Source organism: Salmo salar, chromosome ssa05 (assembly GCF_905237065.1).
Source record: "Salmo salar chromosome ssa05, Ssal_v3.1, whole genome shotgun sequence".
Taxonomy (NCBI): domain Eukaryota; kingdom Metazoa; phylum Chordata; class Actinopteri; order Salmoniformes; family Salmonidae; genus Salmo; species Salmo salar.
This window is the reverse complement of record NC_059446.1, coordinates 37,972,840-37,985,179: the sequence shown is the minus strand read 5'-3', so window position 1 is coordinate 37,985,179 and position 12,340 is coordinate 37,972,840. Positions and strand designations below refer to the sequence as shown.

Below are 12,340 nucleotides of genomic sequence, written 5' to 3'. Positions count from 1 at the left end.
ATTACGGTGATGATATTAACCTTTTCAGTCAGGGATCCTATGGAACACAACACTGCTGCAGATTCATCCATGCCATGGAATGTACCGAACTCTATAACATGTTATAAGAGGCTATGGTTCATATTTTTTATTTCTTTATTTATTTCACCTTTATATTCATACACACACCTTCATATTTTAGAACATGTGAAAAAATGGTATGCCTCCATTTTTAAATATAGCTCCACGTACTATGTCACCTTTATTTAAGTGATGTTTAGCTGAACTAACGAACTCTAGCCCTGCTATAGCGTCCCCATGGCTCTCCTCCTCCTCCTCCTCCTCCTCCTCAGGCAGAGAGAAGGTTACACTCCAGTTCGAGAAGCGTCTTGCCTCCATGGAAACCGTTTCCTTATTAACAGAATTATTTTCAATCTGAGGCATGCGCCGACCTAATTACCCCGGTGAATCCGGCCGGTAGACTACTCATCTGTTGACATTCGGAACTCATTCCCCGGGATATTGAAAGGAAAAGGGCATGGAGAGAGTGGGCAGAAGGTTCGGCATATCGCGTCCAGGTGTGGCATTTGGAACAGAAGCTCCTAGCCCGCGGCTTGCGTCCCAGTCCCACCGTCTTTAATTAAATTATATTTCGAGGAGAGTTTCTGTTTGTTCAGTTAATGAACCTCGACTATTCTCTACGGGCGAATGGAAATGCGAGCACCCTAATTAGCATATGTTAGCATTTTACTATGTTTATTCCTTGCCACGGAAAACAGCTTACCGTGGCAGAAAGCCTGCCCCGGAGTTAGTGTGCCGTGGAACGTTTTTACCCTAAAACAATTTCCCAACTTTAAAGTGGATGTGTGACTCAAACTGATTAAACATTGAATACGTGTCTCACTCAATTTAATCCATCCTTAGAATTAAACTTTTACTGCCTCTAGGCCTGTTTGGGGAAAGCTGGTGATGACAAGAGAATGCGTAATAGGCTCCATAATATAAGAAAGAATATATGAGAAAAAATACTTTATTCTCAGAAATGTATATACAGTATATGTGTTGGGTAGTTGACTGTTTTAAGTCTTTGTGGATCACCTGCATCACAATTGCAGTTTGCATCTACAAGTAGGCTATATTCATATATATTCACACAAGATCTGCTTGACAGACCCATACATTTTAAAACGTTTCAGGTGAATGAATGCAACCTGGTTATTTGTATTTATTTTCCTTTTCTTAAACATTCAAAAATAGAATTCATATTTATAACAATGTGCAAAGCGCTGTCCAATCTTAGGCTATTTGGATGTTTCTCATCAAACTGTTGATCCACGCTGATTGTCAAAATAATAATACTCATAATCATAATACTAATAATGAATAATAATGATGAGTTATCATACTGGGCGGCAGGTAGCCTAGCAGTTAAGAGCGTTGGGCCACTAACCGAAATGTCGCCGGTTCAAATCCCCATGCCGACTAGGTGAAAAATATGTCGATGTTCCATTGAGCAAGGCACTTATCCCTAATTGCTCCTTTAAAATCGCTTTGGATAAGAGCGTCTGCTAAATGACTCAAATCCATTGGAAAACATGTGGCAGTAATGTGTCAAAAATAGCAATGGCAACAGTGGCAGATATAAAAACGAGATCACTCCTCTTAGATTCATCTCAACATTAGTCCATCTCCCTCTTTCCTTTATTATAGAGGACGAAAGTTCATTCATTCATTCTGGCATTTGTACACTTATTTAATTCATTCGGATAGGAATTTATTCATTTTCATTCAATCCTTCGTCTGTTTACTATGTTAGCAGACATAGGGCTCATTCATACCATAGAGGCTACTCACTCACTCACTCATTCCCTCTCAAGATCCCATTATTAATCGTTATACAGGTCGTTGTTGATGACAGCTGCTGCTGCGTCTGTCTGGGGCTCGTAGCTGTGGATGAAGCGTCTCTTCTTGCCGAAGGTGGAGAAGGAGTTGTGGACGTCCAGCTCGCTGCGGTGGTGGGTGGCTGCTGGCCTCAGGGTGCACAGGGCCGACGGCGTGCCCGGGATGTACACGTTATGCTGGTAGTCTGGAGGTGGGTGGGGGTGAGGGTGGGGATGAGGGTGGGGGTGTGGGGGGAGTGGAGGCTGCTGGGGTTGGGGCTGTTGCTGGGGTGAAGGGGTGCACCGGGGGGTCCATGAGCGAGGAGGAGGCCCAGTGGCAGGAGGAGACATCTTGTAGTCTGTGGAAGTAGAGAGAACGTCAATTAACATACTGCATGCCTGAAATCAAGGTGAGACGGACATCACAAAACACACACACACAGACACACACGTCGTGGAAGTGGTACACCTATGTGCTCATGAGCCACCTGTACCTTGTCTGTTTTCTATTATCCAGGGAGAGGCATTAGTTGTGTGTGTCTGTGTGCGCGTGCCTGCCTGTGTGTTTCAGGCCCAGGCCTTCACCTACCCCTCATGTGGGTACCCCAGGTCCAGTACTGGCCCGTCATGGGTGTCATGTAGTTCTCTGGGTCTGCATGCATGGCCTTCCTCATCAGAGTGCCATCCATGTTGATAGAGTTACAGCTACAGAGGATAAAGATTCATACCATAAATGATCACATCATGAACACACACACCGGCAAAACATTAATAACGTTATATATCAAAGACCGGTATGCTGAGGGTAGTTGTATGTGTAATGTCAAAAGCAATGGTTACCTTTTCAAAGAGGAGTTCTGGTTCTTTGTGAGGGTCCAGTCTGTGTTTGGTTGCTTGAGCTATAGATAAAGAGAGAAAATATGATCTCAAAACATGTTGTGACTTACAAAGCACCAAACAACCGTTCTGAAATCACCAAGCAGTTATATAGCCTACTGGTTCAACGACTTTGCCGAAGAGATGGTTAAACATGTAAGAATAGTGATACATGTCCAATAGTAGACTTTTTCATTTCCGTATTCTAGGCTTCATTGTGTCCGGATCTCTTTTTCCATGGAGCTTGACTGCCACCCTGTGGCCATATTTCAGAACGCAGTGAGGATGTGCGCCGTGCCATAAGCAATGACTTGCCTGTCAATTATTTCGCTTTCATCCACCGCAGCACAGCACAGCAGGGGGAGGGGACGGGCACCGCGGAGTGATATTTATTCCGGGTATAAGTCTCATAGTAGCCTATGGATGCCACGCTCTATTAATTGACTTAGAGCTGTTAACAAGAAGAATGCGACGTAAGCGTATTATTGGAATCGGTATTCAAAATACATTCATCGGGAGTAATACACAAAACCCAATTAGAACCCCACCGGGATGAAACGAAAACACGATTTTCATCTTCAAAGAAAACCGTACCTCTCAGGAAATTAAGAAAATGACACAAGTAATTGTTTTGTGGGTTTTTATGCCCAATGTTTTTATGTTCATATTACTCTGATGCTCTGAGAACATGCTTTGAATGGCAGTCTTGCTGAGAAGCGGGAAAAGTTGTGCAGTCCTTGCAGCTTTATACACTATAGGTCATCTCAGCTGATCACACTGTTTCACAGACCAATCCACTTTTTCACCTTCAATTTATGTTTATTTTGTATTTTTTTTGTATCACCCTGCTGAAATTACACTACATGCAGGCGTACATACAACATTGTTATGGCTGACAACTAGGCTATATAACCATCCCACTGTTTAATTGGTAAGTCTTTGAGGTTTTATGCTTTCATCCGCGACATGACTCTCGGGGAACACAGGGGTGATCTAAGGGTACCAATTAACGTCATCAAGGACACCAAGCCCCTGGAGGGACATAGCTGCTAGCGGAACAATCAGCATGACCTAGAATCAAGCTCTTTATATGGCCAGAGGTGTTCTTGCTATGAACGGGACTGACATTTTTAGTCTTCGTCTACACGGAGATGGAGATATTCCAGGGGAAAAAAGTGTGCCCCTTTCTCCGTCACACTGTCTGCCTACATTGTACCAGATTATAGAAATGACAATAGGCAATACGCTCACATCACATTCACGGTCTGCCGGTCCCATCTAGTGACTCTGGCAACAGCGGTGTCGACCTCGCCTCCCTCTCTCTCCCTCCCCCATCCTTCACAGTTGCTCCGAACACGGGTCTACCAGCCTGGTCTCATAGACTAGACGTAACATAGTAAAGGTAAATCTGGGACAGTCAAATTAGTATGGTATGTTACGTTTGGTATGGTTACAAGCTAGCAAATTCCAATAGACTTCCAGTCATTGTGCTAGCGCTATTTAGCATTGGCTCAGAAACGACCTTTAACTTCCTTCATACTGAACACAGAGACATACAAATGTTATCCACAAGTTCATCTGACTCTGGGGAAGTAGATAAAGGGCCTGGTCAGGGTAAATGGGCAGGTGTATAACTAAACATTTAGCAGTCCTAAGGTTGCGTGTTCGGATCTCATCACGTACCATTTTAGCTAATTAGCAACTGCTTAGCATAACCCTAACCCTTTAACCTAATTACTAACCTTAACCCTAAACCCTAAACCCTAGCCTAGCTAATGTTAGCCCCTAGCTAATGTTAGCCACCTAGCTAACATTAGCCACCTAGCTAACATTAGCCAACTAGCTAACAATTCCCACAACAAATTGTGATTCGTAACATAGCATACGTTTTTCTGAATTTGTAACATTTTGTACAAATTGAAATTTGAAACATATCATACAAAATGGACGGTGGACATCCACAAATTAATACATACCGTACGAAACTGTACATATTATACTAGTTGGAGTGTCCCTGATTTACATTTACTATGTTACGGCTAGCCCTGAGTCCGGATTGATGTTAACTATGTTATGTCTACCCCTGAGTCTAGGTTACAGGATCCACATCTCTCTCCTCGTTCATTCCGCAAGGACAACGCCAGGGCACTCTACAGGCGCGCCACGTCCCAGCCTGGTCCTCGGACCCCTTCACACGTCCCCCAAAATTATGTCTTTGCATTTTTCATCAATAATGGACGCGACCCCCTTTCGTATGCACGGCATTGTGTGTCGTATAATGGCTCGGGCCGTATCTGTGCCCTTGAGGCATAGTTAGTGGGGTTATTGGCCCAAAACCGTTAGAATGAAAATAAGTAGATGTGCAGAATTCTCCAGAACGGTCTTTGATAGAATACTACAGCCCAGACAAGCGGGGTTCTATTTCAAACTTGCTCCTGTCATTACGTGTCTGTCAGCCGTTCACCTTCGCAGAAAAATTCGTTTGTATACGAAATTCGCAGACGCTACTAGAAATCAATTCAAACTGGTGGTTTTTGATAGGAAAGTATAGACTGAATATCTGTCTCTCTCTCGTATCACATAGCAGCAGACAGAACAGACAATGACATTGCACCCAAAATACTCAATCATGCAAACGTTGTGGGATTTCTCAAATCACCCTATTATTCCAAACATGTTTACAAATAAACAAACGGCAAATTGAGGATTACAGACAGCGCAACTAGATTAGAAACAAGACATAGATCAGGGATCGAAACGCAAGCGTCGAAGAAAACATGACTGAGGTTTATTCCTCTCCGTTGCTCTGTGAAACGGATATCTCTGGCAGACGCTCCACAACACATACTCGACGTGACATATACCGTGGCGTGTTCAGCTTTCTCCCGTAGCCTTTGTGACCAGAATATCCACTCTCTAGTTATTTCACTTCCTTTTCATTTACTCCCATGCCATTACTGTATAATCAAGGTTATGGTCTGTCAAATATAAACACCAACAGAAATGTCAACTAAATACGTGCTGGTTGCATTAGGAGGAAGTTTGACCCAAGTCTGATATATTACGTTGATGTGAATATCGTTCAAGTCCAGTCAAACATATATTACACTTCCGCATGTATGATTTGACCTTCATTAGGTGGAATGTCGTGTACTTGATAATTATCAAAATGAATGATTTGAATGCCAACACATTTCCTCCCACGTTACCTCATTTGGAGTGGTGGCTCCGGAGTGGTTATTCACCGATGAGCTCCGGTGGTGCGCGCTCCAAGCCAAGTTATCAGCCCCCTTTGCCTCGTTGTTCCTCGGGGTGCTAACGGGGCTGCACGGCTTCAGGAACATAAAGTCACTCTTAGCTGACTCCGGGGTCAGACATACTTTATAACAGTAGGCTTGGGACAGAGTACCGTTGCCGTTGACCTCCATGCAGTTGGTGGGCACCTTCGCCCCGGTGGAGATCTGCAGGTTTAGGTTAGATTTCTTGAACACCTCCGGGGGCGGCTCTGGCTGGAAGCCCCCGCAACAGCAGCAGGCGAAGGGGGGGAGGTTATACCCACTGATGGTCTCTCTGTCCTTGTAACACTTGACCGCAGCCAGGACGATAATAGCCACCAGGAAGATTAGCGAGATGGTGCTCAGTGACACGATCAAGTAGAGGGCGAGGTTGGAGGGGGGCTGGGGGCTCAGAGTGAGGTCGCCGAAATCAGACAGGGACTCCGGCACGTTGTCAACCACGGAGAGGAGGATAGAGACGGTGGCGGAGAGAGGCGGCTGCCCGTTGTCCTTGACCAGGATGACGACTCTCTGCCTCGTAGCGTCCTTATCCACGAACCGGCGAATCGTCCTTATTTCTCCCGTGTAGAGGGCGACACTGAACAGCCCCGGGTCCGTAGCCTGGAGCACCTGGTAGGAGAGGCGCGAGTTCTGTCCTGCGTCCGCATCTAGCGCAGTGATCTTGGCGACTAAGTGCCCCGCATCCACTGACCTCGGGACTACCTCTGTCGCCACGGTCCCGTTCTTGGGCAATGGGGACACGATAACCGGAGCATTATCATTCTGGTCCAAAACGAACACATTTACCGTGACATTGCTGCTGAGCGGAGGGAAACCGGCGTCCTGCGACTGCACCCGTATCTGAAAGTTCCTTAGCTGCTCATAGTCAAAGGAGCGCAGCGCGTAAATGTTTCCGTTGTCCGAGTTGATGGAGACGTAAGTGGACACGGGCATGCCCTGGATCTGACCCTCTAGAATCGAGTAGGACAGATAGGCATTCTGATTAGAATCAGGGTCGAAAGCAGTGACTGAGCAAATGAATGCGCCCGGGGCATTATTCTCGGTCACATAAACTGTGTATGATGGCTGGGCGAAGCGCGGGGGGTTATCATTAATATCAGACACTTGGACGAGGATTGTTTTCCGAGTAGAGAGAGACGGGGAGCCCAGGTCCCGGGCCGTGAGGGTGATGTTGTACTCGGAGACGGCTTCTCTGTCGAGAAACTCGCTAGTCACCAGAGTGTAGTAGTTCTTAAAAGAGGAGTGCAGCTGGAAGGGGACGTTGCTGGGGATCTGGCAGTCCACATTCCCGTTCTCTCCCGAGTCCCGGTCCATGACGCTTATAACGGCTATCACCGTGCCCGGTGGCGCGTCTTCCTGGACAGGTGTGGATACGGAGGTGAGGATGACTTCCGGCGCGTTGTCATTCACATCTAAGACATCCACCAGTACCTTACTGTGCACGGCCACTGCTGAGGGACCCCTGTCTTTAGCCTGCACATACAGCTCATAAACACTCGCTTTCTCATAGTCCACAATCCCCTTCACTCTGATCTCACCCGTATACTGGTCCACGCTGAACAGCTCGCGCACTTTGAGCGGTGCGTGCCCACTGAACGCGTATGAGACCTCCCCGTTCGCACCCTCGTCCAAATCAGTGGCATTTAGCTTCAGCACTAAAGTCCCTCTCGGTGCGTTTTCTACCAGGCTCGCCCGGTAAACAGACCGGTCGAAAACGGGCACGTTGTCGTTGGCATCCAGCACCGTGATGGTGATAAGTGCCGTGCCCGAACGCTCTGGCGACCCCCCGTCCACGGCTGTGAGCACCATCTCGTGCGTCTTCTGCTGCTCCCTGTCCAGCGGGGTCCCCAGCACGAGCTCGGCAAACTTGCTCCCGTCATTACGTGTCTGGATGTTTAGAACAAAGTGTTCGTTGGAGCTCAGCTGGTAGGATCGGAGCGAGTTGGTGCCCACGTCCTGGTCATGCGCGCTCTCCAACGGGAACCGGGACCCGGGCGCCGCTGACTCTGTAATCTCCAGATTGAACTCGCTCCACGGGAAACTGGGAGAGTTGTCGTTCACATCCAAAATCTCCACCTCCACTCTGTACAGTTCTAACGGATTCTCGATCACCACTTGCAAGTGTAAGAAGCAGGTCGGGCTCCGTTCACACAGCTCCTCGCGGTCGATCTTCTCGTTAACAAATAAAATGCCGTTTTCCAGATTCACCTCTAAGTACTGTTTCTTGGCACCGGAGACTATCCGGAAGCGACGGGCGGACAGTTTGGCCACGTCCAAACCGAGGTCCTCAGCGATGTTACCGACAAAAGCCCCGTGGTCCAACTCCTCGGGGATGGAGTACCGAATCTGTGCCAGAACCAGGTCCACCACACACGCGCACACCAGCAGGCACACCACCAGCCCGGTTAACGGTGTCCACCGCGTGCTCGCGAGCCTGTGCTCCATCTCAACGCTTCCCAAGAAAATCATCAACCGTGAAAACAGCACAGGATGAGTTCACCCGTAACTGACATTATGCGCATTTATAAAATGATTTGTGGATTTGTTTCCAGTTGTTGTAGAAAACAAACAAGCAAACACTTCAAAGCGCGTTGCTCCTTTACGCACTTACAATGTAGCCTACTTTCATCAAATTAGTGCTCTTTAGAATAATAAAAACAAGAATGTAAACTTGGAGGGGAGGAGAGGAGTTAAGCGTCTCGATGTGTTGTGCTCCCCGCGCGCAATACCAGCAGTGTGTGAGCGCGGGAGGCTCGCGCTCGGAATTTCCAGTTTATTAGACAATCGGGCTGGTGGGGAGGGATGTGTGTGTGTGTGTGTGTGTGTGTGTGTGTGTGTGTGTGTGTGTGTGTGTGTGTGTGTGTGTGTGTGTGTGTGTGTGTGTGTGTGTGTGTGTGTGTGTGTGTGTTATGCGTGTGTGTGTGTAAGGAGAGGGAGGGGTTCCGTAGTTGCGAGCAGCACTGTATTGGAGAACGAAGACATGAGAGCAGCGACTCTAATTACAGTAGCACGGTTAACCCTTTCTCTGGCGCAGCTCCTCGGAGCGATTAGAGACGCGAAAGCAGCGTAGCTTTCAGCCGAGACATCAGGGCAGATTTGGATTAATAGCTAATTGCTTTTCAATCGAGGGTGTCGTTTTCTAGTTCCCGCGCTGCGCAGCTGACGGAGGTTTCAGAGGTCTCGCACTGCACAGAGTCCTTCAGATCTTTTAAGAAAACACTTTACACAAACACAGAGTTGGAAATAAAAGCCACAAAAAAAATGCTCTTGTTTCATATAGCTACTGGCCAGTATATGCAACTGTGCCTCCAATTCATAGAAAACGAATACCCAAATGACCACATTGATGATGAATCAGCATAGAGAATTTGGGGTTTACAAAAATGATCCTTAATGGGTTATTCAATTTTAAAAGGTTGTTTGAGAGCATCTATTTTCCGTCTAAACTAAAATAAGGACAATGGTTCAAAGAGGAACTGATACTGTGACACAAACAAGCATTACACCTCCTTATTCTGTGTAAGCAGACCTGAACATGTATCAACACAATCATCAGAAAAGCATCTTCATAAATCCATAATCACGCTCTTTAATCACATTAAGGAATTACTGTTCAGATTATATCAATATGACATTTTACATGATCATTTGCAGGGATAAATGCGATCATTTTACGGAGATAACATAAAAAGCATGACAAAAGACTGAGGTTGTTTGTACAGACAAGGCTAAAATGTTAGCCCAAGTCATTTTAACAGATGTCAATTGGATGGAAAAACTTGACTAGATTATGGAGCTGGCAGGTCTGGCTCTGATAAAACAAAGAGGACGGCCCCGGGTCTGTTAAGAGTGCGGTACATGTTTGCGCACATCTAATCGTTTCCCCTTTAATCCCGGCCAGTCAGTCAGATATCAACCACGCGCGCGCGCGCACACACACACACACACACACACACGCGCAGACACACTAGGCTTACAGAATCCCTCCGCACGCTAGGCCTCCTCTCTCGACAGACTCGAGTCGCATTCTAATTAAACGCCGTGGCTCAAGCTCAAATTTCTCCACTTGAGCTGACAACACAGCCACGGACACCAAAAAAATATCTTCCCGAAACCCCAGGCAGATCACCATGATACAAGTCTGTCTTCGACGGCCAAAATCGGAGGTAATGCCTAATTTAACGATACAATTTAAGTAACCAAACACTACGACATTTGACGTTTGGAACATCTTCGAAATGTGATATTTGAGGACCATGAAGGTCTAATTCTGGCATGAAACTGTGAGAGCTTGTTGGACACCCTTCCTTAGCGACGACCCCCTTCTTTCCTCTTCCTTCCCCCCTCAAACACAGAAACCCTCCACCCGCCCTTCTCGAAAAAAAAGTTAAATCCGCAGGTTTAAATAACCAGAAAACACAATCTGCTCACAGACTTAACCTCCAGCAGATGGTTAAGCTTCTCCAGAAATGATTACATTTCTGAAAAAACACAATTTCCATTGGTTTCATCGTCTTTTTAATTAACGGAGTGGAGGATTAGTGTGTAGCTATCCGGGATCAACCGTTCCCCAACATAATACAAATGTTTTGTGATAAATAATCCCTAAGCACTCAGTTGGACGTACCGACAGTCCCTCGGTGCCTGTTACATTAACATGCATTACACGGAGCATTAAGATCGTTTCATCCGCCCCTCGCATTTCCTTGCACCCCCCACTGCATTGTCCGACGGCGAATTCACCTTGCTTACACTCACCAACAATCACCTGACTGACCCGGCCGAGCACACACAGAGGTCATTTCTGTCTCTCTCTCACACACACACACACACACACACACACAGAGAGGGGGGGGGGAGCGAAAGACAGGATGAGGGGGTGGTCTCCTCCTGCACAGTGTCCTGCTAACGGGCTGAATGGCGGAGCTGGGCCCAGATTCACAAAACACTTCTTACGCAAAAACGTAAGAAGCTTTTTAAGAAAAAAAAAAAGAAGAAGTTCCTAAGAAATTCATAACTGCAATTCCTTAATAACATTGTAAAATTGAGAAGTTCGTAAGAAAATAATTCAAATATCTTCTATGGCAGGGTCTACAGACAATCACAGACTACAATGGGAAAATCAGCCACGTTGCGGACACTGACGTCTTGCTCCCGGACAAGTTAAACACCTTCTTCGCCCACTTTGAGGATAACACAGTGCCACCGACGCGGCCCGCTCCCAAGGACTGTGGGCTCTCCATTTCCATGGCTGACGTGAATAAGACATTTAAGCGTGTTAACCCTCGCAAGGCTGCTGGCCCAGATGGCATCCCTAGCCGTGTCCTCAGAGCATGCGCAGACCAGCTGGCTGGAGTGTTTTTGGACATATTCAATCTCTCCCAAACCCAGTCTGCTGTCCCCACATGCTTCAAGATGGCCACCATTGTTCCTGTACCCAAGAAAGCAAAGGTAACTGAACTAAATGACTATCACCCCGTGGCACTCACTTCTGTCATCATGTAGGGCTTTGAGAGACGAGTCAAGGATTATATCACCTCCACCTTACCTGACACCTTAGACCCACTTCAATTGGCTTACCGCCCCAATAGATCCACAGACGATGTAATCGCCATCGCACTGCACACCACCCTATACCATCTGGACAAGAGGAATACCTACGTAAGAATGCTGTTCATTGACTATAGCTGAGCATTCAACACCATAGTACCCTCCAAGCTCATCATTAACCTCAGGGCCCTGGGTCTGAACCCCGCCCTGTACAACTGGGTCCTGGACTTTCTGACGGGCCACCCCCAGGTGGTGAAGGTAGGAAACAACACCTCCACTTCGCTGATCCTCAACACTGGGGCCCACAAGGGTGTGTGCTCAGCCCCCTCCTGTACTCCTTGTTCACCCATGACTGCTTAGCCATGCACGCCTCCAAGTCAATCAGGAAGTTTGCAGACGACACAACAGTAGTAGGCCTGATTACCAATAATGACGAGACAGCCTCCAGGGAGGAGGTGAGGGCCCTGGGAGAGAGGTGCCAGGAAAATAACCTCTCACTCAACGTCAACAAAACGAAGGAGCTGATCGTGGACTTCAGGAAACAGCAGAGGGAGCACAGCCCTATCCACATCGACAGGACCGCAGTGGAGAAGGTGGAAAGCTTGAAGTTCCTCGGTGTACACATCAGTGACGATCTGAAATGGTCCACCCACACAGACAGTGTGGTGAAGAAGGCGCAACAGCACCTCTTCAACGTCAGGAGGCTGAAGAAATTTAGCTTGGTCCCTAAAACTTCTACAGATGCACAACTGAGAGCAT

General features: G+C 47.1%; 1 protein-coding gene across 1 annotated transcript; it reads right to left on the bottom strand.

The window, feature by feature from the left end:
- Nucleotides 1-993: 993 nt before the first annotated feature.
- Nucleotides 994-8,787, bottom strand: LOC106604791 (protocadherin beta-15). Its single transcript, XM_014199835.2, has 4 exons — nt 5,945-8,787; nt 2,700-2,758; nt 2,449-2,564; nt 994-2,218 (listed from the first exon to the last, which is right to left on the bottom strand). The coding sequence occupies exons 1-4, from the start codon at nt 8,498-8,500 to the stop codon at nt 1,866-1,868; spliced, it is 3,084 nt and encodes a 1,027-aa protein (XP_014055310.1). The 5' UTR covers nt 8,501-8,787; the 3' UTR covers nt 994-1,865.
- Nucleotides 8,788-12,340: the final 3,553 nt, after the last annotated feature.

Excerpts from the sequence above, each read along its gene's own strand:
- LOC106604791 (XM_014199835.2), bottom strand. The coding sequence starts at position 8,500 with ATGATTTTCTTGGGAAGCGTTGAGATGGAGCACAGGCTCGCGAGCACG. Across the intron at positions 2,565-2,699 it reads CAGAACTCCTCTTTGAAAAG|CTGTAACTCTATCAACATGG; the intron begins GTAACCATTGCT and ends TATCCTCTGTAG. Across the intron at positions 2,219-2,448 it reads CTGGGGTACCCACATGAGGG|ACTACAAGATGTCTCCTCCT; the intron begins GTAGGTGAAGGC and ends CTACTTCCACAG.